At 53.6% G+C, this 26,436-nt stretch overlaps 11 protein-coding genes across 11 annotated transcripts; 7 read left to right on the plus strand and 4 right to left on the minus strand.

The window, feature by feature from the left end:
* Positions 1–1,281: 1,281 nt before the first annotated feature.
* Positions 1,282–2,878, plus strand: F5Z01DRAFT_674076 (transmembrane amino acid transporter protein-domain-containing protein; the record flags this gene model as incomplete). The annotated part of the gene is made up of 5 exons (XM_046265005.1): positions 1,282–1,404; positions 1,458–1,719; positions 1,764–1,955; positions 2,012–2,403; positions 2,456–2,878. 5 exons carry the CDS (start codon positions 1,282–1,284, stop codon positions 2,876–2,878), a joined length of 1,392 nt encoding a protein of 463 aa, XP_046118250.1.
* On the minus strand, positions 2,876–5,137 carry F5Z01DRAFT_655151 (P-loop containing nucleoside triphosphate hydrolase protein). Its single transcript, XM_046263473.1, has one exon. The coding sequence runs from the start codon at positions 5,021–5,023 to the stop codon at positions 3,005–3,007; it is 2,019 nt and encodes a 672-aa protein (XP_046118251.1). The 5' UTR covers positions 5,024–5,137; the 3' UTR covers positions 2,876–3,004.
* An 805-nt stretch (positions 5,138–5,942) lies between these two features.
* On the plus strand, positions 5,943–7,532 carry F5Z01DRAFT_674078 (uncharacterized protein; the record flags this gene model as incomplete). The annotated part of the gene is made up of 1 exon (XM_046265006.1): positions 5,943–7,532. The coding sequence occupies one exon, from the start codon at positions 5,943–5,945 to the stop codon at positions 7,530–7,532; it is 1,590 nt and encodes a 529-aa protein (XP_046118252.1).
* A 415-nt stretch (positions 7,533–7,947) lies between these two features.
* On the plus strand, positions 7,948–9,656 carry F5Z01DRAFT_102499 (high-affinity nickel-transport protein-domain-containing protein). Its single transcript, XM_046257332.1, has one exon. It carries the CDS (start codon positions 8,083–8,085, stop codon positions 9,367–9,369), a length of 1,287 nt encoding a protein of 428 aa, XP_046118253.1. The 5' UTR covers positions 7,948–8,082; the 3' UTR covers positions 9,370–9,656.
* Positions 9,657–11,769, minus strand: F5Z01DRAFT_102498 (uncharacterized protein). The gene has a single exon (XM_046257331.1). The coding sequence runs from the start codon at positions 11,720–11,722 to the stop codon at positions 9,944–9,946; it is 1,779 nt and encodes a 592-aa protein (XP_046118254.1). The 5' UTR covers positions 11,723–11,769; the 3' UTR covers positions 9,657–9,943.
* An 814-nt stretch (positions 11,770–12,583) lies between these two features.
* Positions 12,584–13,798, plus strand: F5Z01DRAFT_686937 (putative RTA1 domain protein; the record flags this gene model as incomplete). Its single annotated transcript, XM_046265995.1, has 2 exons — positions 12,584–12,875; positions 12,923–13,798. The coding sequence occupies exons 1-2, from the start codon at positions 12,660–12,662 to the stop codon at positions 13,796–13,798; spliced, it is 1,092 nt and encodes a 363-aa protein (XP_046118255.1). The 5' UTR covers positions 12,584–12,659.
* A 613-nt stretch (positions 13,799–14,411) lies between these two features.
* F5Z01DRAFT_655153 (uncharacterized protein) lies at positions 14,412–15,735 on the minus strand. Its single transcript, XM_046263474.1, has one exon. The coding sequence runs from the start codon at positions 15,672–15,674 to the stop codon at positions 14,622–14,624; it is 1,053 nt and encodes a 350-aa protein (XP_046118256.1). The 5' UTR covers positions 15,675–15,735; the 3' UTR covers positions 14,412–14,621.
* A 1,982-nt stretch (positions 15,736–17,717) lies between these two features.
* Positions 17,718–19,441, minus strand: F5Z01DRAFT_621946 (cytochrome P450; the record flags this gene model as incomplete). The annotated part of the gene is made up of 4 exons (XM_046261232.1): positions 17,718–17,877; positions 17,955–19,016; positions 19,070–19,130; positions 19,195–19,441. The coding sequence occupies 4 exons, from the start codon at positions 19,439–19,441 to the stop codon at positions 17,718–17,720; spliced, it is 1,530 nt and encodes a 509-aa protein (XP_046118257.1).
* A 680-nt stretch (positions 19,442–20,121) lies between these two features.
* Positions 20,122–21,731, plus strand: F5Z01DRAFT_622109 (Presilphiperfolan-8-beta-ol synthase; the record flags this gene model as incomplete). The annotated part of the gene is made up of 7 exons (XM_046261237.1): positions 20,122–20,366; positions 20,467–20,593; positions 20,668–20,686; positions 20,753–20,920; positions 20,996–21,248; positions 21,319–21,577; positions 21,624–21,731. The coding sequence occupies 7 exons, from the start codon at positions 20,122–20,124 to the stop codon at positions 21,729–21,731; spliced, it is 1,179 nt and encodes a 392-aa protein (XP_046118258.1).
* Positions 21,732–22,362: 631 nt separating this feature from the next.
* F5Z01DRAFT_723507 (short-chain dehydrogenase/reductase-like protein SDR) lies at positions 22,363–23,710 on the plus strand. The gene is made up of 3 exons (XM_046266613.1): positions 22,363–22,541; positions 22,638–23,168; positions 23,251–23,710. The coding sequence occupies exons 1-3, from the start codon at positions 22,490–22,492 to the stop codon at positions 23,619–23,621; spliced, it is 954 nt and encodes a 317-aa protein (XP_046118259.1). The 5' UTR covers positions 22,363–22,489; the 3' UTR covers positions 23,622–23,710.
* Positions 23,711–24,274: 564 nt separating this feature from the next.
* On the plus strand, positions 24,275–26,403 carry F5Z01DRAFT_723509 (cytochrome P450; the record flags this gene model as incomplete). Its single annotated transcript, XM_046266614.1, has 9 exons — positions 24,275–24,418; positions 24,487–24,579; positions 24,643–24,712; positions 24,762–25,160; positions 25,235–25,403; positions 25,451–25,561; positions 25,632–25,896; positions 25,964–26,124; positions 26,190–26,403. The coding sequence occupies 9 exons, from the start codon at positions 24,275–24,277 to the stop codon at positions 26,353–26,355; spliced, it is 1,578 nt and encodes a 525-aa protein (XP_046118260.1). The 3' UTR covers positions 26,356–26,403.
* Positions 26,404–26,436: the final 33 nt, after the last annotated feature.

Here is a 26,436-nt window from a genome sequence, read left to right on the forward strand (position 1 = left end):
AATGGAGAATGTGGAGGATACCAACGTTAGTGAATCTGGTTCATTTCCATGTCTTGTTGTGGGCGTTTACGCCTGTGCAAAGACGAGAGAATTGGACACATATGAGTAGAGTCCGCGGGAGAAAGTCGACTCGATCATGAACACATCCCAGGATTTCAACTCTCAGTGATATGAATCTCACCCAGTGACAGTTGAAAGCCAGAGCACTCCTATAGACAGCTAGGCAACGGGACTTTGATGTGCTTTTTGCAGGGTAGGTGAAATATACCATGTGGATATGACGTCGGAGTCCGGACGTCCCTGGAATTGACTCTGCAATTTTTTTCGCCCTTCTCCAACAAGCCTCCAAACCTCACGAGTAAGGCACACACTCCTTATATTACCTACGTAGTGTCTGGCTGATGGCAGGATCCCTGCGGTGAGCCCGCCCCGATCACCGGGACTTTAGTCACTTTACCACAGGCTGGACTAGACGGAGGTCTGCGCCCGTGACGACGCTAGAGCGGACGCTCCGAGGAGTAGGACGTGGCCTCTCTTGAGTTTGATATGGACGTCCGCGTGCTTACCTGTACCTTGGAAGAATTTATTCTTGTCCACCCTCAACGTTCAAGTTCACGTTCACTCAAAGAGTCCAGAGATGCCGATTTGTGCACGCCGCCAACGGCTGCGCGGTAGGACGGATAGACGGGCGGAAACTCATCAAAACAAGGACAGGATCGCCCGGCACAACGACTGGAGTCCTCGGTGGAGACCGCTAGACGCAGAAGAAGGCGGATCGGCCTTTTCCAGAAGCATTGCCGCAGAGAAGACCCGGGGGCCGGCGCAGGTCCCACGTCTCGTGTCGCGACGCATCCAACGGCACGCACCGATGTGGATCGTCTTTACGTACAAGTTACCCTCCGCGCGTTGGATCATGGAGCACCGTGAGCCCAGCCTCGCCTCTCACTGGCAATGAAACTCCACGACCCTCCCCGATCCCGGAAGGGTGCGCTCCATCGGGAGCAGACCGCACACGAAAGAATGAGGCGGTAGCATGACGCTGGTGGAGCAGCATGTTGCTCTGCCTCCCGAGTCTCGACGCCGGCGCCGGAACGCAAGCGTGCTATTAGTTCAGCGTCAGGGTGCACTCGACCATCAATCTCTTTGTCAAACCCTCGTGTTCTCCTGATTCTCTAGACACTCCCTTCATTTCGAACAAAGTGGCCGTCTTCCCCAGATTCCCCAGGAAATTTTCAACCTCTCGACAACCACTTTCCTCCCTCTCTTCTCTAGCTGCTCCCCATGAACAAGTCCACCAAGGAGGTCGACGGCCTCGACATGCCACGCTCAAAGATTGACGATGCTGAGGTCCAGCAGAGTCACGTCTTTGGCGACAGGACAGATGGCGGTCCCGACTATCGAAATGTGAGAATCCCCTCTCCTCTTACTGCTGCAGCCTGCTGACGCGTGCCACGTAGGTTGGCTGGCTGGGCACCGTGGCCCTGATGATGAAGACACAAATCGGCCTGGGTATCTTGACCATCCCCGCGTCTTTCCATGCGCTGGGTCTGATTCCCGGTATTATCCTGCTCTGCTTCATCGCGGTGCTCACAGGGTGGGCGTCGCATGTCATTGGCACGTTCAAGCATCGCCACTTTGAGACATATGGCATCGACGATGCGGCCAGGCTGCTCTTTGGCCGGGCAGGCTTCGAGGTGTTTGGTTGCATCTTTGTGATTTGTAAGTCGTTGTCTATAATCCAAGATTCCCGACTAACCTTCCAGACTGGATCTTCATCGCCGGCTCCGCCATGCTGGGCATCTCCATCGGCCTCAACGCCGTGTCCGCCCACGGAGCCTGCACAGCCGTCTTCGTGGCTGTAGCTGCGGCCGCAGCTTTTGGCCTAGGTAGCATCCGCACACTCGGTCGCATCAGCTGGCTCGCCTGGATCGGGCTGGCCTCCATCCTCACAGCTGGTACGTTTCGCATGTCGTGCTTTTTCTTGGCATGCCCAATTCTAACACGTAACCAGTCTTCACCGTGACCATTGCCGTCGGTGTGCAGGATAAGCCAACCGACGCCCCAGATGACCAGCCGTGGAAGTCTGACTTTCAGCTCTTTGGCAGCCCTCGCTTCGTCGATGCGGCGACTGCCCTCTCCGGCTTTGTCTTCGCCTATGCGGGCGTGCCGGCGTACTTCTCCCTCTTTGCGGAGATGAGGGACCCTCGCCACTACACGCGCTCCGTCATCACCAGCCAGTGCGCTATCACGGCCACGTACATTGTCGTCGGTACTGTGGTGTACTACTTCTGCGGATCATACGTGGCTACGCCCGCCCTGGGCAGCGCTGGCGGTCTGTTAAAGAAGGTCAGCTACGGCTTGGCTCTCCCTGGCCTCCTCGTCTCAGCGACGCTCTTTGTTCACGTACGTCTTTTCTCTGAACCAATACCATCCGTGTAGACTAACGCAGTGCCAGATCCCCGCCAAGTACCTCCTCGTCCGCGTCCTGCGCGACTCGAAGCATCTCACCGCCAACACCATGACCCACTGGCTATGCTGGATCGGCTGCACGCTGGGCATCACCATTGTCGCCTACATTGTCGCCAGCGCCATCCCCATCTTCGGCTCCCTCACGTCTCTGATCGGCTCCCTGTTTGGCTGCCTCATGTCCTTCATGTTCATGGGCTTCATGTGGTTCTACGACAACTGGTCGGTCGGCAAGGCCCAACCGACCAACAAGTGGCGCCTGAGGGCCCTATGGGCGGCCGCTGTCGTCCTCATGGGTGCGTTCCTCATGGTCGGCGGCACATATGGCTCTATTGTGTCCATTATGGATTCGTACTCGGCGTCGGGCGGCGCGAGCGCGTGGAGCTGTGCTGATAACTCGAATTCGAGCTAGACCTGTTATATAGATGTTCAAATAATCCTTTTCACTGTTCAACTTTGTTGTGTACGCTTGATGCTAATGGTACACTCGTTACAAGAACCAATGCCTACATGTGTTCTTACAAAACCTACATGTACTCTATCTGCGCCTGTTTCTATCGTCTACCGCAGCCTCCCACGTGCTGTCCTCCCCCATGGATCGCGTCCCCAGCGTCGTGACCTCAATCGTGTTCAGCAAGGTTGACTGCGTCAAGGCAACACCCTGATCTGTCGCCAGACTCAGGGCCAGCCGCATCGTGTTCTTGATCTGTCGCCCGTTCAACTGCTGAGCCGCGAGCGCAGCGCAATCAATGTCCGACGCGACAGGGCCGGGCAGATTCGCCAGCTGGCTCTCCCAAACCCGCAGGCGGGCGTCCCGATCGAGCGATTCATACCGAATGGCGAGGGTGATACGACTCTCAAACGCCGGGTCGAGATTCCGTACTCTGTTGGTCGTTAGGAAGAGGATGCCGGGATGATACTCGAGGATGCGCAGCATAACGCAGACCATGGCGTTGCGAACGAGGTCCGCGTTGCTGCGCGTTTCGAGAAACACGTCTGCTTCGTCGAGGACGGCGAGAGCGTCCCACTCGGCGCACAAATCCAGAACATCTGTCAGTCTCTTCTCCAGCTCGTCTGGGGTCACACCGAGTTCGCCCATGGTGATGTAGTACAGCGGTCGATGGAGCACCTCAGCGACAGCCTCGGCCGTCAACGTCTTTCCGACGCCGGGTGGACCGTGCAACAGAAAGATGAGTCCGCCCTGCTTCCCGCTGATGAGGTCCTGCGTCTGCGTGGTGGTTCCACACCGCACGACGGCACGGATGAGCTGCTTGCGCTCCTGCGAGAGAACCAAACGGTCGTACGCCTGGTCCTGAAAGTCAATGTGCGAGAGGCCGTCGACGAGAACGTGGCCCCAGATCTTGGCCGTGAAGCTGAAACCCACCAGGGCGGGCCAGCAGGTGATGAGGAACTCCTGGGGCACCTGGTCCCAGATAAAGAGGGATTCCGTCTCGGGTGTCTCAAGTCGAGAAGACTGCGACCGTTTGGATAACCATTGACGGTACCGTCCTGCGAGTTGGACAATGGACAAGGTGGCCTCGTCCACCCCCTGGCACGGGGAATGGCCCATGGACGCGCCTCGAGCCATGTCCACCATGATACGGCCACCGATTAGTGTCTGCGAGCTGTTGGTGGACTGAGACATGGCCTGGCCTTCATGTCGAGCGCGTGACGTGTGGAGGAAGAAGCTGTCGGGCGAGTAGGCGAGATACTTGGCGCCCCCAGCTCCGTACCCAACAGCTCGTGCGGCGCGCGCGAGGAGAGCTTCGTGCTCGCCATCGGACACTGGAGAGTACGTAAAGTCATCGAGCGGTCGAGCCCGCGCTCCGCTCCAGGTGAGCATGACCTCAGAAAAGCTGGCGACGGAGAAGTGATCGCCCATGGAGACGACAGCCTCCAAGGTGACTCTAAACTGTTTCTGGGAGCCGAAAAGGGAGCGTCGTTCCTCGTAGTAGGCATCCGTCACACGGAAGACGCATGGAGCTTCGGATCCGGAAATCATAGATGCCTTCACATGCCGCTCCGGTCTGAACAGCTCACCCAGCCCGTCGAAGGTAATCTTGCCGTTCTTGATCGTGTCTCTGGCCTCCTGGATTGGCCTTTCGTGAATGGCCTCTACTTGGCGTATAATCTCGTCGAGCCCGGCTACGCGGATTGGTGCCACTGCCTGACCTGCGTAGAAGCCAAAGCCAGACAGCAGGTCGAGAGTATGGCGTCGCCAGTATTGGAGGAAAGCTGCCGACTGCGTGGCAAGACCGTCATTGTACCTCTCCAAAGCATGGCGCAAGCAGCGAAGCCGTCCCAATATCTGAAAGACCTTGTCCGCGGTGGCTTTCGCGGATTGCGGCGCGCCTAGATACGATCCCACGACAGTACGGAGGGAGACGCTCCCTGATGCGTCGCGCGACTTGGGAAACTCGAATTCCATGTTCCCTGTGCCCTCGCCATGGAGGATGAATGGCTGCGAACTGCCGTGCTGGCTTCCATCATCTTGGCGCGGGCTCCTGATGGCACGAGGTGGAGGTGGTGGTGGTGCGGGTGGCGGGTTGGATGCCATTGTGGATGGGAGCGTAGATATGTAGAGACAGTGAGCAAGTAGAGAGTGGTTGTGTAGGTACTTACTTGAACTGATGTCTATGGCAACTTATTAAATACCTCTGCCTAATTTGGCTGCCTGTCGTGCCAAGGAGGGCGCCTAGTGTGGCGCTCTTTGCCTGGGAAACTATGGAGCCTGTGCCGTGTATTTTTGAGGCTTTGTAACGACTAACTTAGGTCTAGAAGAGAGCTGAAGCAGCTAATAATAGGTAAATCGGATCAGACAATAGGAAACACTGTAATGAGTAGATGCTTCAGTGGCTCGGAGAGCAGTCTGCTAATTTCAATTTCTTTTTTCAAATATGTTTGTGTGGCGGTTGACTTTACGCTCTATAATCATGCAAAAACATTGTCGTGTGAAATTCAAACTAACCTTGCTTCATGCAAAGAGCCTATCTTTCGCCAAGACCTCCTGATGATTACAGGTTCTCGAGAATTTCATAAAATACAAAGCGGCGATAGAACAGGAAAAGGAGAACAATGGAGGCCCGAGTGCAGGGTAGGTAGAACCTCAGTAGGACCTCGGGTTGACTAACGATAGTCGATTACCATGATAAGCTCTGCTTTTAACATAACCGAGCCTCCTGTCTATATTTGCTCCGAAATGTTATCTGTAATGCTTTCAATTCTGCTATGGGATATAGCCAATTACTCCAAGTCCACCAGTGCAGAAATCTACTTGCAGCCTTCTAATTCCCCTGTTGCCAACACGGAGATATACTACACGTGGACAGCGACCGTGGTCCGAACGTCAACTTATAGTCGAAAGTCTATCCCACCAATCTCAACAAGGTGCGTGCGGCGGCAAACCCCCTCTCGATGCAGTGTAACCCTTCACCGTGCGACTCAGAAACGTGGTCAGCCTCCTGCATGGCAAGACAATGCCCCGCCCCAGACCTGCAACAGCCCTTCGACCACCATCATCCTACATCTACACCATGCTGCCCCCAGAGACAGAAACAACAGTCTATCCGGCGTCACCGTTGCACGAAGAGACCTCTCCGGCCAAAGCACCATGGTGGCGTCCTCCCTATCGACGCACCACATACTCGGGCGCCCTCCTCTTCAACCTCGTCGCCTTTGTCCTCCCGGCGCTCTACAGCACGCTGTCCAAGCTCTGGGTGGCGAACATTGACAAGTCCCTCGTCGTGACCACCGACGTCTACACCTACATTGGCGTCATCGCAGAGGTCCTCAACGAAGGCCTACCACGCGCCGCATGGGTCGTCATCGGCGACAAGGCATCGCGCAGTCTCGGACACCGCCTGGGCCTCACCCACACGCTGATCATCATCCAGTCCCTCCTGGGCCTCATCATGAGCATAGGCTTCGTCGCGGGCGCTCGGACCTTCGCCAAGGGTTTCGTCCCCATTGAGGTGCGCGACGTGAGCCTCGTCTACGTCCGCATCAGCGCCTTCTCCGCATGGACATCGGCCCTCGAGACGGCGGTGGCCGCTGCCACAAGGGCGCTGGACAAACCGGATGTCCCGGTGGTCATTAGCATCGTCAAATTTGCCGTCAATATCCTCCTCGACTTTCTCATCATATCGACGTTTCATGTCGGTCGCCATACGCCCACGGTCAATATGCAGGCTGGCATTCAGCTCGCGTGCAACATGGCGGCGGCCATACTTGGACTGGCCTATTTCCTCTGGACAGTAACACTCCCGTTCTGGCATCGCGAGAGACGCCTCATGCGACACGAGGAACTGGTGGCCTCCAGACCAAGCCTGTCCGCCTTGATGGTGCTTGTACGGCCCGGGATGCCCACACTCATCGAGTCCGCTGTTCGGAACGCTCTCTACCTATGGCTGGTCAGCACGATTGTGGCCCTCGGCTCAACGTACGCCACCGCATGGGGTGTCTTCAATACCATCCGCTGGGGCCTCATTATGGTCCCCGTGCAGGCCCTTGAGGCGACGAGCTTGGCCTTTGTTGGGCACCGATGGGGCGCCTGGCGAAAAGAGATTGGAGTCAGTCAGAGGCGCCCAGAGCCAGTCGCGTGGCGCGCAATATCCCGGATCATCGCGCCAGCAATACAGTCGCTTGTGATCGCTATTGTGGTTGAGGTGCCCATCGCCGTGTTCCTGTCGCTGTGGGGAGCAAAGGGCTTCGCGTTCTACCTCAGTGGCTCGGAAGAGGTGGCGGCCGTGACGAGCTACATGTGGCGGTCCATCGAGTGGTGCTACGTCTTCTACGCCGCGTCCACGCAGCTCGCGACGATTCTTCTCGCGACGAGACCGCTGTGGTATCTGTACCAGAGCCTGCTCAGCAACTTTCTGTACGTGCTGCCCTGGGCGATTGTGTGCCAAGTCCGGGACTTGAATGAGGGGAATGCGTGGACGTATCACGGCCTTGTATTTGGGGGTAGCTTGGTCTTTAGCTTTGGTGCGATCATGATTGTCGACTTGCTCTGGGCGTGGACCCTGAGTAGGGGGAGGGCCCGGCTCGAGGAGTTCCATGGGGATTGATCATCCGTCAAGCGCGGTACTGTTCGGGAACGATTTGTTCAATGATCCACGTTGGAGCTTGTGTATTGTTTGTAATCTCCCCTGCGAAGACCTGGTCCCTTTTGATATGTAGCCTCATGATCGCGTAAAGGCACGCAATCTCTGATGTTGTTATCAACACACGCGCAAGGTGAATGATGCGAGGGATCATAGGTCCTGCTCGCTGAGAGAGAGGCCAGAAATTCTTGCAATGAGCAGATAATCACAGAGCAGGGATTGGTGGTCTGGCGACTCGAAACCATCGCTCTTTCTGAGATTTAATGTCGTGCAAAAACGCCATTCTCGCGATGCAGAATTGGACTTGGGACTTGGCGGATGAGTGGTGGTTACGCCGCTGCGCTAAGGCGTTGTGCGATCTGGCTACCCTACGCCGCTTATCACTCCTCCAGCAGGAGATCAGATTATGCCGCATCACGACCGGACGAGACGCTGACAACAACTTGATGAGCCCAGATATCAGCCACCGCGGCCGCTCACCTCACCTTCGCGCCAATTCACATCCATCGCCATCATGACGGCCCCTCCCGCTTTGGCCCGGGCAAGAGCGGCCATCAACGACCGGATCGCTTCCATCAACGCTCTCAAGGGCCTTCCCCCGCAGTCCATCCTCCTCATTTCCACCCTCATTCTCGTCAACATCCTCGTCTGGCTCGCCGTCGCCTTACCCATCCTCACCACGCATCCTAAGCTGGCGGCCCCCGCCGCTATATCCTGGACACTCGGCCTACGCCACGCCCTCGACGCAGACCACATTGCCGCCATCGACCTCACGACGCGGCGCCTCATTGCCGCAGGCCAGCGCCCTGTTTCTGTGGGCACATTCTTCTCTCTAGGCCACAGCACCATTGTCATCATCACCTGTATCGTTGTCGCAGCGACGAGCGGTGCTCTGAGGGAGCGCTTCGACGGATTCGCCAAGGTAGGTAATATCGTCGGTACGAGCGTCAGCGCTGCCTTTCTCATCGTGCTGTGCCTTGGCAACGGATGGGTTCTTCATGGCCTGGTCCGACGACTGCGAGCTACGCTCGCCGCGCAGCGGGATAGTGGGGTGGCGGCAGGGGAGCAGCAGCAGATGAGCCAGGATGAGGTCCAGCGCGTGGCGGAAGGCCAGTTCCACCTCGAGGGCGGCGGATTTATGGGACGGGTCCTGAAGAAACTGTTCCGGGCTATTGATCGCCCGTGGAAAATGTATCCTTTGGGTGTCGTCTTTGGACTTGGCTTCGATACGTCCAGCGAGATTGCCATCCTCGGCATCGCCAGTATCCAGGCCGCACAGGGCACGAGCATCTGGGTCATCCTCATCTTCCCCGCCCTGTTCACCTCGGGCATGTGCCTCCTCGACACCACAGACGGCGCCCTCATGCTCGCTTTATACACGTCTAAGGCCTTTTCCCGCGATCCCGTGGCCATTCTGTACTATTCCATCGTCCTCACCGGCATCACCGTCGCCGTCTCTGCTTTTATTGGCTTGGTGCAGGTTTTGTCTTTGGTGCAGAACGTGGCGAAGCCTCATGGGAGGTTCTGGGACGGCGTGGAGGCCATTGGCGACAATTTTGACATTGTCGGCGGATGCATCTGTGGTGCCTTTTTGCTCGTGGGCATTGGCTCCATCATCTTGTATAAGCCATGGAGGCGACAAGCGGACGCGGATGAGTTGAGGAATGAGGGCGAGGCAGGGACAGTCGACGCTACGCATGATGGTATGCCAAGCGGAGCAGCAGTGTCCCGCGAGTCAACACCGCTGTTGGGAGTCGATCAGACACCCATCAGCAAGGCCACTGATAGTAGTCAGGTATGAGGACCTGGACAGGGCCTTGGTATTTGATCCAAGATGAAGCATACCGTAGACAAGCTCTTGGTTGCAATGTTCTACAGGACACTAGAGTCTCTCGTGACATTTTCTTGAGGACCAGGTCAAAGCATGTGTCTGCAACCACTAATCCACCTGGTAAGAAGTGGCTCGGCACATTAAATGTCTTCGTCTCCTTCAACTTATACGTACGCGCATCCTATTGCGCCCCTACCATTGACTAGCTCGCATACTTCGCCCCCGCGGCGGGGGCTAGAGTTCTAGTTGAGATGACTGTATGGATAGGCTGAGGCGAGTGGAGCGAGTCATATATATGTATGCAATCGCAGGGCTGAACTGGCTTATTATGCTCACAAAATATCTTTCGGGGCGGGCCTGCGAAGCAAGGCACAGGAGGCCGGTCCCCCACGGGGCCCGCTAATGCCTTTTGGAACGAGTCTGAGAAGGAAAGAAGTAAGGCACTTGTAAATGAAAGAAACAAGAAAGAGGTGTCGCCTAATAGTAAGATTGATTGAAGGGGCCCGCCAATGCCTTTCGGAACAAGTCTTGCAAATCCTCTGCTTCAGCTAGATACAGGCCAGATACGCCAGCTCATTTCGATATTTAACTGGAAATAGTCATTCACCTTTTCCTTGAAATTATCACAGTCCTCGCAGATTTTGTTGCTGCTCAGTATGACTGCCTGTGTCAGTGAGATAGAGGGCTCCTTTTTACTCAGCTCAATCAGGTCTTGGTGTATCTTCTGTCTCTTCAACAACCTGCGGTGTTCCTCCTTTTGAGCTCTCATTGTAGCCACATCAGCGTCCGAATCAAGGCTTAATAGTTCTTCGTCAATCACACAGATCTCATGTTTCAGCCTTTTGACCTCTTGTTCATCGTAAGAGTCACCAAGCACCAGATCATCTGCATCGAAAAGCTGAAGATCCAATTCTGATTTCCTCTCCTCCAGATCACACACCCTTGTCCAGGCTGCGGACGAGTGCCTTCCATCTACTGGAGAGTCTTCCAATTCAAGGATTGAGTTTTTCAACGTCTGGTCCGGCTCTCTATCTTGAGGCATGAATACGTGCTTGTCTAAGAAGTAGGCGATCAACTTCTTCTCTGCATGGGAAGCAAAATACTGGCCAGGTTTGCCCTGATCCCAACCTGGATCTGGAGCATCTCGGACCTCATGGCCAATTATTGATGCGATATAGTAGACTTGCTGGATCCAGTGTGGTCCTATCCTGGAGTTCAGAGGTAGAGCATCGGGGCCCCAACCACTGGTTGCCGATATACGAGTGAATTGATCTCCCCTGTCAAGAACGGCGGCGGTTTTGGTGATACGCGGCACGCGGTAGCTTCGAATGGGTCCACAAAGCGTTATTGCCATCTCGGATTTGGGTTTCCTGAAGCCATAATTATCCCGTTCACTCCTCGATAATGGGCTAGTGAATCCATGTCGCTTCTCGGCGTTCGAGTCACCGAGTAAGATAACGATGTGCCGCCTGTCTCTGTCGCGTTCGGGGACGCTTTTTGCAGCCGCAATGGGAGAACGCCCATATCTCTCCTTTTCGTTTTTGCGAGCTGCCTGTGCTAAATCCATCGCACAACGGCCCTGACGGTCTCGAAGGCCTTTGTCAGCATTGGAGTTGAGCAATGCTTTTACACTCTCCATTCGGCCCCAGAGCGCCGCCTCCATGAGCGCACTTCGTCCGTCATTGTTGATAGCGTTCACATCTGCGCCATTTCGCAAAAGGAGTGACACCATCTCGTGGCTCTTTTCTGCTGCCGCCATAATCAGAGTAGTGTTCATGTTTCCAGTTTCATTTTTCCCGTGCAGAAAAAGGTTCGCTTCGACCGAAGTGTTGAGATATTGGCTTATTGCAGGCAAGTTACCATGGACACATTCTGAAACAGCGGACCGAATCCTCTTTTGCTCAAATGTATTGCCGCCTGGAAGTGTGATAGTTTCCATCTCTCTTGAAACTTTTTCGAGATTCAAAACCGGATCTGAGTTTGGTTCTCTGCCCGAGATTTTCATTGTGTGGAAAAGATCGGCCAATTCGCACTCATCTCTTTCCAAGGAATATAATTCCCCATCCCTTTGACCTCTTTGCAAGCTAGCATTCACGAAACAGGCCCTTCTCTTATCAATCTCATAGCCGACAAGCTTGCTGCTTTTATCGATGGGAAATATGAACTCATATTGGCCGCCGGGAAAACAGTTCGAAGCGCGTCTCCCCGGATCCTCGACGCCGTGCCGATGTATCTCCTCGCAGTACGGACATTCAACATAAACGTTCCGTGCATTCCAGTGAAGCACATCAATTTTTGGAATCGGAAATGAGTTGGTCGACATAATGCACTCAATGAAACATGGAACGGTGCTTGATGGCAAAAGTATGATGCAAAAAGAGAGATAATAGCCACGTCCCAAGTTAGGATGCGGTGGCTTATGTTTGCTTCATACTACCCCGCACTTGATCCCAGTCACTGCCACTGTCGCCTCCAGGCATATTACGTGCTGCTAAACTAACCCGGCAAATTCATCCAGTCTCCTTGACTGTCGTAATGCCTCATGGCCTACACACCCCTACATACCCCGGACAGATAGCTAGCTACTGAAATCTTAACAAATAAACGCGATAGAAGCGGGTAAATATGTGAGTACATGTATACTAAGTCATTGCTACTACCGAATGTCATAGCCTCCTTTAACTTATACGTACGCGTAGTAGCGTTACGAGTCGTATCCTATTGTGCCTTGCCATTGGCTAGCTCGCGTATTTCGCCCCACACCGGGGGCTAGAGTATTAGTTACAGATGACGGCTTCGGGATCGCCAGCCGGGATGACAACACGCGTAGCGAGGCTGAGGGCTTATGTTGAGCGGATCATATACGTAATTGCACTTTGCAGGGCTGGGTGGACTAATTATGCTGACAAAATGGCTGATGGGCCATGGCAGGTGTCGGAGAAATTGTTGCAATATCTAAGCATACTGACAGGACAAAGGATTCTGGACCCTGTCCACAGCATCTCGGACGCGAACATGCACGTCTTTTTCTTAAATCGGGCCTCGTCATCTATGTCCGGCAAGTGGATTACTTCCCAAAATAGCTTCTTTGTAAGGAGGCTTATTTGGTAAGGTATAATGGGTCTGGATGTCAGCAATGGATCTCTCCCAGACTAGCCACGACCTTGCCTAGTCTATGTGTACATGATTCTGTTGGGCATAAAGCTTCTGCGGTCCCCTCGCATTGAGATTTCTCTGGCTGCCATCTTCCGGCAACGACAATGACAGCCACCACCATCCCATCAGGGACATCTGTCTCTGCCTCCAGCACACCAACATGCTTTCCGATGACCCCGAATGAGGTCGGCTACGTGCCGCCCGAGGGATGTGGCAATCTCCTCATGTACGAAGCTAGCTTCGTGGCTCCTGTCCTTTTTTGCGTCTTGTTTGGACTCACTACCATCGCCCATTTTGCCCAAGCGTTTGTATACAAGAAGGTACGATGCCCCTGCCCCTACTTTGTCACTTACTGACGGTTCTCTAGCGCTATGCCTGGGTCATCATCATGGGTTCTCTGTGGGAGCTAATGGCCTTCATCATGCGTGCTCTCTTCGCCAAGGACCAGAGCAGCGAAGCCTACGATACTTGTCACGTAATCTTCTTCCTCCTCGCCCCCATTTGGGTCAACGCGTTCATCTACATGACACTCGGTCGCCTCGTTCACTTCTTCATCCCCAACAGGCGTCTGGGCGGGCTACCCGCCAAACGATTCGGGCTCGTCTTTGTGTGGCTCGACATTACGGCTTTTGCCGTGCAGTTGGTCGGCGCAGCCTTCACGACCGGCTCAGACAATTCGGCAGAGACGACCATGAGGGGTGTGCACATCTACATGGGGGGCATTGGACTCCAGGAACTTTTCATTCTCGTCTTTGTCTGGTTTCTGGTGGTCCTGCAGCGCAGGATTGCGCGTCTGGAGCAACATGGCGCGCTTGACGTCGAGAAGCAATCCACTGGGTTGAATAGCGTCCGCGATTGGCGCTGGCTCTTCTACGCCATGTACGCCACCCTATTCCTCATCTCTGTGCGCATCTTTTTCCGGTTGGCACAATACGCGCAGGGTACGGACCTGAGCAACCCAGTCCTCACCCACGAGTGGTACGAGTACGTCTGGGATGCGGCGCCAATGTTCATTGCGCTGGCCATTCTGAACGTTGTGCATCCTGGCCAAGTCCTGAGAGGGCCTGACAGCGAGTTTCCGCGGATGAGTCGTGCGGAGAAGAAGGAGCGCAAGCGGGCAAAGAAGCAGAGCAAGGCGGAAGAGAGGGAAGTGAAGAAGCGGGCCAAAGCTGAGGAGAAGGAAGCAAAGAAGGAAGCGAACAGTGGGAGCGCTGCATTAGACACTCCGTCTACTCATCAATGATTCCCAAGGCAACAAGATTTATATTTGGAAGAAAAAAAAAAGGCTTTTGGTGAACGGAGCAACCTTTATGGGATCTTAAGCAAAGTCAAGGGCCAAGGCTCATCTGCGGAAGAAGCAAACGAAAAGAGTTCATGCCGCTGGCACTCCTTGATACTATGATCGCCTTGTATCATTCCATCCCTTCATACGCGGGTCAAACCCATCATCAAAGGCCTCTCTCTAGCTACACTGTTCCATGTCATCAGTTTGATTGCTTGTCTGATGGACATATTCCGTCCCGAGGCCCCTGATTCGGATCAAGGGGCACGTGCGCTACACTTGAACCACAACCTCGGTCCCGGAATTAAGCCATGATAAAGTCCATTCACCGCAACACACGGCGTTTCCAGAGGAGGAAGTTCGGTCGACGTTCTAGAGTAGCTCAAGCGAAGCAACGTGCCAGGAACAGGAAATGAGCTCCATCGATTAAGATTGACCATGATGACTCGACGCTGAGAACGTATAGAAAAGTCTTGGGCGGATCTTTTGACGTCTTAAGAATTCTTCTTTTTGCTAAAATACGAGTCTTCGCGCCATCTCTCTTCGCGAGGACTTTGCTTCACCTCTTCCCACACCCGCAACAACTCCAAATGTCATGTTCACATCATGACTCAAGCCCCAGGGACGGTCTGTGACTAGTCCCGCTATATTACTATTAAAGATGCACACACAGGCTCTTCTTGGAAGAACGTCGGCTCGGACGAGTGGCTGAGGATTGTGGCTGTCGTGATCAGCGCGAGCCTCTCGACCATCGCCCCGAAAGCCACGCCTCTGGAAGGAAAATCTACTCCCCTGGCGAAGATACATTTGGCAAATGCTTCCTAAGATCTTTTACCTGTTCCATCAGGCGCTGGATGGTGTTCAGGTGGTTATCCCATTTCTGCATCTCGACGCGCTTGCCGAGGTGCTCCAGGATGGTAACGAATCGTTCTATATTGAGCTGCAGCAGCGCTAGACACGTGACCTTGAATTCCTCGTCGGTGTCCAGGCAGTACTCGCCGAGGTTGGCGGCGGTCGCGTCCCAGTTGTCGGCCGTGGTCGAGCACTCGAGAAAGCTGACGAGCTGGGCGAACTGCTCCACGAGCTTCTCGGCGAGCAGGACGAACATGGTCATCGAGGTGGACATGGGCGCGCAGCGGGTGCAGGTGGCGAGGCGGTCGAGTTGGGACAGGACCCGTTTCACGGCCGACATCTTCTCGAGAGGTGTCGCGTGGAGGCGCCAGTGCGTGATGGCCTCGAGGACCTGGATGGAGAGCGCGTCGCAGCGTTGCGCTATGGCACACGTGTACTGCGGGCCGTGGGTGGACGGGGCCATATCCGCGGCAGTCACATTGGGTAGGCCAGGAGCCGACCAGGTCATGTCGTTCGAGATGGGCGGGATCCACGACTCCAACGTTGTGTTCATGCTGTCGGCCACGTCGGCTGGGGCTGTTGTCGTGCAAGGAAACTGGAGCCAAGACGCGTCCAAGATTTCGTTCCCCGGCTCAAACGAAATGTCCATCATGTCATGACCCAAGTGTATTTCCGGCGCATTCTTGTCTACAATAGAACCCTTTTCATTCCCACCCTCGGTCGAGGAAGCCAACAGAGCGCTCGTCCTTGCCGTGGATGTAGCTGTCTTTTTGTGTTCCTGTGTTCCAGTAGGTGTCGGTGTCGATGCCTGCGTCTTCTGTGACTCTGTTTGCGTCTGTGTGCGCGTCGTCTGTGCCTGAGCGGGCTGGCAAGGTGACAAGGGTGTGTTGGTCGACTGATTCTTCTTGTTGGTCGATTGACTTTTCTTGTTGGTCGGGTATCTGCATGGCAGCTGGGAGACGAGACACCGGTGACATTGAGGCATCTCATTTGTGCATTTGACCTGGTGTGTCGCATTGTCTCAGCAAGGTGTCGTTCCATCTATGTTTTCCGCATCGGATTGACGCCAAGTCAAGAGTTCCATTGGCACCTTACCTTTTTGAATCGACAGAAGTAGCACGCGGCCGCCTGTTGGCGCCGGGACTGAGGGGACTGGTCTATAAATTTGATGCGAGATACTGCCGACATTGGAGTGGAGGAGCTCAGTAGCGACTGACTTTGGTGAAGTGTAGGTGAGCGTAGCGGCGCACAAGAGATCTGTAGTGCCGATATAAGTTCAATGTTGCTACCCCTATCCACGTAAAGCACACCCAGTCTGTCGTCCACATTGAGCACGCGTAGACAACTGCCCCAGCGGACGTCAGTGGTTTGCGTTACATTGGGAGACACCGGCCTGCATCCGACTCCCCCTCCGCCGTTTTCATGTTCCTATCAGTGGCAACTCGCGTTCCTCGTACATATATGCGGTTTGGTTGACTGAATCCTTCGGCAGAAGTGAAGTAGCCAATTGACGAGTACCTGACCTTCTTTCTTCATCACGATCCATTTGTGCCATCAACAACGTAGATTGCAGTAGCATCGAATCTTGTCGACAGGCTGTGGCTCCTGCCTTGCAGCGTCGCACGGCCCGTAAGCAGGGATCTGACTGTGTGCGGAAACCCGACCCTTGCAAACATGCACAGCAATTCGGCCTGTCCTATCATCACGGCGTATACAGGGACAGTGTAAGCCACCCACGTGTGTTGGCGCGGGAGATGAGGGAATAATCGACAGCATAGTATGCTGAAGGCTCTGGAATGTTACCTTGAGCCAGGCGAAGGGTCTGTTTGATATGACCTCGTCCAATGCAGTCTTCTATAAACGGGCCAAAAAGGGCACAAGTGCAGTGACACATGTCTTGTCTTATCGGCGTATATGTATGTATGTACGAGCAATGCGAGCAACGTTTTCTACCACTCATGCGCAAGCATCCTTTTCCACCTGGCAAAAATCCGCTCTCGACGTGCATCAGAAACGTGACGCCAGTGCCACAGCCACGGCCACCATGCGTCATGTGTGAATCCGACATAGCAGAGAAGTAGTTCCCTGGCGTGTCCCAATTTCGTCCTAGTTAAGTACATAGTTGCCGTTCGCCGGCAGTTGGGAACAGCCGGCCTCCCCCATCGACATCCTTGGACATTTTGCCAAGGCGGAACGGACACACTTTGATCTTGTACAGGCGCTCAACCGCCGTGGCTTGCATGAGTGTCTGACGTGCTGACCAGCTCTGGATTCTCATCCTTATCGCGTGCGTCCAGGTTACCCAATAAAGCAAACTGAATGTTCCCGCCCACAATAGCTTCGGATAATCGGCTCTCGACCGTGTCTGCCGTCAGTGGGATGAGGAGTGCCAAGTAGCACGACCAGCTAGAATGACGCACAACAGAGCGGGTGGAAGATACCCCCGGCGCCACCAGCAAGGATAGCCCTGAGATAAGATTAACCTAGCCAGTCCGGGCCGTCCCAGAGGCTTGCCGTAAGGCACTCTTATAATCCTACGCGGCTGGCACTTGGCTGCCGCAGGCGTCTCGAATATTCCCGTGCCGAGACTTGACGCCTGATTCAATTCAACCGGTTCATTTTCCTGCCTTGGGCAGCTGTCCATGACGGTGTTCAGTCGATGTCCGGCCAGAAGGCCCATAACTCCGCCCGTGCATGCTCGCCAGTCGCAATACGTTCCCCGTCGAGCTGTACGTAGTACGGTCGAAGCAACGTTATGTGCGCCTCCAACGTGGCTAGTCTTGTCTTCACAACCTTTTGCGCCATCAGCGTCAACACTGCAATGTTCAATGTAAGTAACAGCCGAGAGACAAGCACGGCGTCGTGGTTCTGGGTGATAAGTACGAGGAAGTCAACAAACGTAGTAGCGGATCACCCCCGAGCCTTTCAGTCGTCTCCACCAAGTAAGACCAAAATGACATTGCTTGAATGAACTATATCAAGTGAACTATCTACTTTCTATCTGTCTTCGTCTCCCACGTTCCATCAGCTAAGATACCACAGAGTCGACCTTGACTTTGACGTGCTGCTTGATCATGGCATTTCCACAGTCAGTCCAATCCGTAGTCTTCTCATTGGTGTCAAACAGGCTCATGTTCAGCGAAGAGAAGAAGTTGGAGAAGGTGAGGTAGGTCTCCATCCAAGCGACACTGCGAAGCGTATCGAGTCAGTAATGGCAACAACGGCAGCCGCAAGAAAGAGCAGGAGTACGGTAGGGTAATCTTACTTGAGGCCAATGCACGCTCGGGAGCCCTTGCCGAAGACGACTAGGTAGTGGTCCAGATTGTCGTCGCCTAGCCACCGCTCAGGGATGAACTGGTCGGGGTTGGGGAAGATTTCGGGGTTGTCGTGAACAGAGCGGATGGAACTGGAAACAGAGGTCCCCGCAGGCAGGTAGTGGCCCTTCCAGGTCATGCCAGTGGAAGGGACAAGACGTGGAATGATGCCAGGCACAGGCGAAGACATCCGGAGAGACTCCTTGATGCAGGCGTTCAAGTACGGCAGAGACCGGACGGTCTTGTACTCGTACAGTCCGCGGTAATTTTTGGGGACAGTCTTGAGCTCGTCACGGAGCTTCTGGAGTTTGGACGGGTTGGACAGTAGATAGTAGGTGCCCATGCTCATGGTGTGGCTGGTGGTATGGGTTCCGGCAAAAGCAAACGAGTAGGTTTCATCCTCGACAGATTGGTGGGTCAGGGGCCTCCCACCATCCTCGGGACGCAGCAAAAGATCGATGACGGTTTTGCGGCCATCTACTGCCTTCTCCACACCGAGTTCATGTTCCGCGGCGCGGTCACGAATCCACTGGTTGATGCTGGCGCGGAACTCAAACTCGCCGGGGATCAGCTTGGCGGCAATGCTCTTGGGAATGTTCATTGCCATCCAGATGAGGACGGGAAAGTGCTTCAGGACGAAGAAGTTCTCGGAAAATGTGCGCAGGGTGGCAAGAAATGGTGGCTCCTCGTCCGTAGCGTCGATAAAGTTGAGCGTGCGGTCACACAGGACGCGCATGATAGTGTCGATGGTGATGCCAGTGTAAAGACGCTGGATGTCCAAGACTTTGTTCTCATCATGGTGCTCATGCGCCTTCCGAAGTGCATTCTGGACAACGTCCAGGACGAGGTGGGAAAGCGCCTCCATAGACTTGGCAGAGAACAAGTCGTTGATGAGCTTTCTTCGGCGCCTGTGGTACTCGACATCGACAATGGCGGGAAGTGCTTCGGGAATGCCTCCAGACGATTGGAAAAAGGCAGGATCCTTCATGTATTTGGAGCCCGAGGAGTAGACCCTGGAGCCACCTGTCAGCCGGAGAAATAAGTGTTTAGTTGGAGACAAACATACTCGTGGAAGAAGTCTGGGTCACTGACGTGAACCCGATCTGGGCTGGCTCTGATGACAGGCCCTGTTGACGCGGAATCAGTACATGCATTCATTGTAAAAGTCCGGGGAGCTTAAGGAGCACCAACCATATTTTTCGTGGAGTGCGGGATAGTTCTTGACGTACATCCCACCAAGAATGACGTCTTGGTAGAATTCATACCAGTATGTTGTCCTCGCTAGGAATGGCCCGGGGATCTTGGCCAGGGGATGGAAGTAGAGTCGTCTCACGACGAGCTGTATGGAGTAGACGACAAAGGCTGCCAGTGCAAAGACAGTCCACTCTAAGAGGGTTTGAGGTAGGCAATTGCTCACAATCTCGGAAAGGAGACCCATTGTAGGTGTTGTGCTAAGACCTGGCGCTGAATCCGGATGTAACAGAATGACATGTAACGTAAGGTGCTGAAGAAATGAAGAAAGACAGGAGCTCGCAGGAGGGATGAAGTAGGGATGCCTAGTATAGCCAGGCAACTCCCTTCATCAATGATACCTAGGTAATCAGCTCATTTTGGCAGGGGGTCTTGGGGTTTCGACAACACCCAAAGTCACTCATCATACATGTAGTCCGGGCGATACCCATTGTGGCGACACACGGGCTATGCCCGATTTCATCTTAGCGAGGTAGAGCCACATGGCCTTGATTAGGCACGTCCAAACTGCATTTCCAAGATAGGGCTAGTGCAACATCTTACTTTCGCTACAATGCAGCCCCCCCGTCGGCATTTACTTATTTAGGCAATAAATATCGAGACATAGATTCTTCGGCAATATAGATTCTTCGGTGACGTAGACTCTTCCGCCTGATATGGATAACGCGGTTGCTCCTGTTTAGGATCTGATCTTCTAAATCCCACGTGAAGACCACGTGCAGAGCTTCCTAGGTAGTGCAGTGAAATAGGGCACGGCTATCCGCCATTCATACGCTCTATCAAATCACATCAAATTAGTTTCTATACACTAAAGTTAGTTTCTGCTCACTGAAAATGGAAGTAGCCTCTGGAATCCAGCAGCACCGTATGGACGCCGACATGGGCGCGGCCTCGAGCGATGTCAGCGGTAACAGCACTTGTTCTGGCTATAACACCCGCTGCACAACACCGCCAAGGGAAACAAGCGATCAAGAACCAGAGCAGCGGGATTATGCAAAACGTCCGCCGTTCGTTCATATCCCGGACCTGTTCGGTTCTATCATGTCCACAAAGCCCGTCGTCAATCCCAACTACTTTGCAGCCAAGGCTAGAGGAGATCGATGGATTGCAAGGTACGTAGAGTATCGCCCGCTTTGTAGTTAAGAGGTCTCCCGGCTTGATTTCTCTTGCGAAGAAGATCAAGCTGATATGCTGACTTACCACGTTATGTAGGGTTATGAAATTCGACAAGACGACAGCAGCAAAAAATGCCAAAGTTGATCTGTGCTTCCTAGCTTCCATCTGGTCAGCAGATGCATCTGAAGACCGGCTGGTCACAATGTTAGACTGGAATCATTGGGTTCGTTTTCCCCTTCCTTTTCATGTTTCTATAGCCGTACACTCCCAAAGCTAACCCATATTTTTTACGCACAGGTATTCCTTTTCGACGACCGTAAGCTGCTCTCGAGAAATGCACCGGCCGACTCTTGAATTGGCTAACACTGTGCGCGGCACGCAGAGTTCGATGAAGGACACCTGATGGAGGATCCAGCCGCTGCAGCGGAGGAGGTGAAGCAGACCATAGCAATCATGGGCGGGGATGCACCACGGTATACTCCTGAGTCGAACCCCATTCGATACGTCTTCCAGACGTGTTGGGACGCCATAAGCGCTGTGTCCAGTCAAGGTTCGTTGTACACCAACTCAGAGACGTATTATTTGAAACGCCCACTTTTCCTAAGATGCTGACTCTTGACCTTAGAAATGCAACAGCGGTGGATAGACCAACACAAGCGATACTTTGCCCAGCTTCTCGTGCAGGTTGACCAGCAGGTCTCTGGCCAGAACTTTACACGCGATGTTGATGCGTACATGGACCTTCGCAGAGGCACGATTGGCGTGTATCCGGCCATCAACCTCGCCGAGTATGGCGCAGACATCAAGCTGCCACAGCACGTCTACGAGCATCCAAGTTTGCAGGAATGCATGAACGTGTCGGCCGACCTGGTCACATTGTAAGAACCCGCGAAAACACGAATCCATCTCCAGGTCAGAAAGTATAAGCTGATGTTTGATATTTCCAAGGGTCAATGACGTTTTGTCGTACCGCAAGGACCTGAAGTTGGGCGTGGATCACAATCTCATCTCACTACTCGTCGAAGGGAACCATTTGACCATTCAACAGGCTGTGGACAAGATCGGCGACATGGTCACCGACTGTTATCGCAGGTGGTACCTCGCTCTGGCAGAGCTTCCGTCCTACGGCGAGAAGATCGACCGCGAGGTGATGAAATTCGTGGAGGTTTGCCGGGCAGTGGCCCAGGGTAACCTATACTGGAGGCGAGTCAACTCCGCCACATTTGATGGCAGCGAAATCGAGTAGGAGTGAGGCTAACAGGGGCAATAGTTTCCAAACAGGTCGTTACCTGGGCTCTGAGGGCCATGATATTCACGAAACAGGCATCATGCACCTTCCGCCTGCTGAGAAGGCGTGGTGAACATGGTATGGAGGACTTGTTAAAGGTCGGTTGTTAGGCACAGCGCAACTCACATCACGATCATTAATTTCCTTTCTTGGCACATTAGCTAGCTGTGTTATTCGTGCAATATCAAACAATGATTAGGCTAAGTTTATCGTATGCGCTGTGCATCGTGACGCTGTGTTCACAATATCCTTATGCGCTGGCCGAATTGGCCTTGGAATTCCTTGGAGACTAACACACTCACAACGTGCCCCCACCTTTGAACGACTGGACCTGGCATCGAGGACGCTGTGACCTCACAGCTCTTGCAGATACTCATGCACCTGGCTTACTCTACATGTGCACCTGGCTTATTCTACATGTGCACCTCGCTTATTCTACATGTGCACCTGGCTTACTCTACATGTGCACCTGGCTTATTCTACATGTGCACCCGGCTTACTCTACATGTGCTCAGTGCTCCGTTTCTGACATCGGCTAACCTACCCAAATTCCTCGGCAATATCTAGATCTAGTAAGAGCGGGATGCGGACGGGGACCGGCATGTGGGTCCCGTGTGGGGGGCAGCATTTTATTGCCGGACAAAGCCCCGATAGCCCCGCGCTTGCAAGCCACTGCCAAGCCATTCAGTAACTCAAGTATATTTAGACAAACCAAGGTCATATATACTAAATCACACCAGACGTCGCGGCCTTCTTGCCAATTAGTACTGAGAGAATACCACGTTTCTCGAGTACAGTTGTTCCCCCTGAATTCTTACACGGTTCAAAACTATGGCAGCACCCAAGCCTGTATATAACCTGCCAGACGATGCAGTCTGGTTCAGTAAGTGCCTCCAAGCTTACCCTAAGCTATTCCCCTGAGTCCTGCTTCTTCTTGGCATTGAACACTTTGAAATTGTTTTTAACACATGCGGTCCAGTCACCGGCTGCTCATCTGGTATGGGCTTGGCTCTGGCGCAGCTCATCGCTTCTCGCCCGACACAGCGTGTGGTCGCCACAGCCCGTAACGTACCCAAGCTGAGCGGCATTCTCCCCAAGGACAACCCCAACATCTTGTTGGTGGCTTTGGACGTTAATAGCTCCGATTCCATCAAAGCTGCGTTTGACTCGGCGCTCACCAAATTTGGCCGCATTGACGTTGTCGTGAATAATGCAGGATATGGCCTCATGGGTGACGCAGAGTCATTTGTGGTGAACGCTGAGGATATGGATAAGGCTCGCAACATTGTCGAGACGAACTTTTGGGGCACCGCGCAAGTGTCTGCACACGCCGTGCGTGTCTTCCGTGACGAGAACCCCAAGAGTGGCCAAATTGGCGGCGTGGTACTGAACGTGACATCCATCGGTGGTTTCGCGGGATTCCCTGGCAGTGCTTTCTACCACGCTTCCAAATTTGCCACAGAAGGCTACACCGAGGCTCTGAGTAAGGAGACCAGGGCCGAATGGAATGGTGAGTCCTCCTACTATCGATTCACTGTTGCGCAGCGAGCGCAAATCCCTTGATGCATGAGGCTGATCAGGGTTCTCGACAGTTCACTTCTGCATCATTGAGCCTGGTGGTACAAAGACCAATTTCGCTGGCGACAGTATGCAGTGGCTCTCTCCCCACCCCGCGTACACAGCACCAGACACTCCTACCAGGTTGTTGGAAGGCTACGTCAAGAGCCCGGACATGCAGAAGACCTGGGCACCGAGTGAGCACATCGCCGCTGCCATGTATGAGGTTGTTGCTCGGAAGCAACCCATTCCACTCCGATTCCCCACTGGCGCACCAGCTTGGACTGTGATCAAGGCCGAGTGCGAAGAGGTGGAGAAGGCATTGCTTGAGGTGAAAGACCTGAGTTTCGCAGTTGATGATGGCTTAGTCAACAAGAGCGGCGAATTCCTAAAGAAGACTTTCTAAGGGAAAGACGACTAGGCAGCCAATGGCTGGGCAGTGTTGTGTTGGATCATATTTTCTAATAGATATCATAGAGGCGTTGAATATTGCCATGAGGCTCTGTCGAGTTTGCAAACTCTCCCTGCTCAATATCCAAACCTACGTAAGAACGCAAATCGGGGTACGGTATTAGACTGGATACTCCATGTCACGAGAGACAATCAAATGAACCGAGCGTCAACCTCAGCGGTTTTGCCGCCGCGGAAAGTTTAGCCCACGGGGATTGCTCGGAAGCCTTCACAGACTGCTGAGACATGCGACCCCCGTCGAGGCAAATCCGATAAGTCTGCTTTCAAATACAGGACGTCGACGACTTGCCTTTTTGGGCTCTCGGCGGCACTTCCTCAATCGGGTATGCGCCGGTGGACATTGGATGTACATCGCGGAACTTTGGGCTAGGCTGAGCAGACCACCCTACCACTGCGTGGCTCTCTATCTAACGAAGGGACCAAAGTAGCCCAATAGTCAAAGTCCTGAGTGGAAAACAAAGAGTAGGTAGCCTCACACCCAGGCCTGCTTACCCAATAACTAACATCCGCAACGCTTGCATACAGCGTTAAGGTTCTCGACTATCAAGGTCTTCGAAATTACCTGATATCCTACAGATCAGAGTTCAAATGTCTTTCTTCGAGAATAACGCTACAAACACTGCGCTGGAGTCCAGGGTTGGGTGGCCAGTCGTCGATCGTCTACTCGGAGGAGCCTACACCAAGCCAGAGGCGTGGAACTGGCAAGTGGTGACTAGATGCCTTGTGACTATTGTAAGTTCTGTCTGAAACCCTGATGGTTGCGCATGACAGTGGCAATGGCTAATCGTCTTCCAATACAGATCCTGTGCAGATTCATCGCCGTATGGAGCTACAACCTGTGGTTTCATCCTCTCGCCAGGTTCCCAGGGCCTTTCCTGGGTCGCTGCTCTCTCGTGAGTGATTCCAAGCCATTGGAATACAATAGTCCGGGAAGCCACTAACATATTATGCCGCAGTTCTATCGTTTCCAACATAGCTCTCGAGGAAGAATTCATTCTACAGTGGCAGACGCCCATAAGAAATACGGTGCGTCACTTAATCAAGTCGTATTTCCTTTCCTAACGCGGTTGGTTAGGAGATATCGTTCGCATTGCGCCCAATGAGCTCTCGTTCGCCAGCGTTGAGAGCTGGAAGGCCATATACGGCCACCCTACAGCGGGCAAGCAGATTCCACCAAAGGGTCCCTTTTACGAGGTCTTTGCTGCCGGTTTCAGCAGCAAATGTGTCGGCAGCGAGCGCGACCCGAAGAAGCACTCTGCGATGCGCAAGATGCTGAATCCAGCCTTCTCACAACGTGGGCTCCTCGAGCAGGAAGAGATCATCTCCGGAATTAATGACAAGTTCGTCAAAATCGTGGGCGAAAAGGCGGGCCCCGGCACCAAGGGGTTGAACATGACAAAGTGGTATGAAATGAACTCCTTTGATATCCTGGGCGAGATGGCCTTTGGGGAAAGCTTCCATAGTCTGGATACCGGTCAGTCTCTAGGTGCAATCTCACATGTGTTGTGGGGGAAGGAGGAGAAGAATCTTCACTCATGTGGACTACAGGCACACCACACTTCTGGGCAGACATCGTCCTCGAACATCTCTATATCATTACACTGTTCGACAATTTGCGGCGAATTGGCTGGCTAGCCACGCTTGCTGGTCTGCTTATCCCTGCTTCGCTCCTCACCAGAAACCAGAACTCGAATTACAGCCGCCAACAGGTCGAGAAGTAAGTCAACACAGCTCGAAAAATTCAAGCAGTACTGACCTGCAAAGGCGTCTCAAGATCCAAGAGTCCCGCAATGATTTCGTTAGTCTGCTCGTCGACAAGGTCCGAGCTGGAAAGGTCTCCAAGGAGGAGATGACGGCTCATGTCTCAACCCTTACGTATGTAATAACCCTGCTCCTACAACCATTTTATCATTATCAATTGACTGAACGGTCTGGTTGTCTGTAGGATTGCTGGTGGAGAGACCGTGGCGACTACTTTGAGCGGCCTGACGTGTTTCCTCGCTCAGAGCCCGGAGAAGCTTAAGCGGCTTACCGACGAGATTCGCGCTGCTTTCAGTCATTACGAGGAGATTAACGCAGTCAAAGCCCAGCAGCTACCATACTTGCAAGCCGTCATTCACGAGGGTCTAAGGCTGTTTCCTCCCGCTTCTGGAGGTGCGCCCAGGGTCTCGCCTGGCTTTGAACTGCATGGCAAGTACATTCCCGAGGGCGTAAGTTTCACTGTTCCCGCCGATTCGTGTGTTTGCTCAGATCACTGATTTGTTCTTGGCATCATAGACTGAGGTGAATGTCAGTCCTTGGTCCATTTGCCACAGCCCGAAATATTTTTCGGACCCCTGGCAATTTAAACCGGAGCGCTGGTTGGATCCAAACTCCACGGACATTAAGGATGCCAGTCGCCCATTTCTACTGGGGCCCCGAGACTGTCTGGGACGAAAGTAAGTTGCCGAATCTCAATCCACCTGTGAGTTTCGTACACAGCCGCTGACCACTTTCCCTGTAGCTTTGCCTGGATGGAGCTGAACCTGGTGCTGGTTAAGCTTCTGTGGTCGTACGACATGGAGTTGGTGAACAAGAATATTAACTTCTTGGAGCAGAGCACGGTACACGTTCTGTGGTGGAAGCCGGGATTGTTTGTCAGGTGGCATAAGAAACCATCTCTTGTTTAGTCTGCTTAACTTCTCAGACTTCCTTGGCCAGGAGATGGATAAAGATAGAGGCTCGATATTGTATGGAATGAATTGAGAAGC

The sequence above is a fragment of the Emericellopsis atlantica genome (assembly GCF_019669845.1).
Source record: "Emericellopsis atlantica unplaced genomic scaffold F5Z01scaffold_13, whole genome shotgun sequence".
Lineage (NCBI taxonomy): Eukaryota > Fungi > Ascomycota > Sordariomycetes > Hypocreales > Bionectriaceae > Emericellopsis > Emericellopsis atlantica.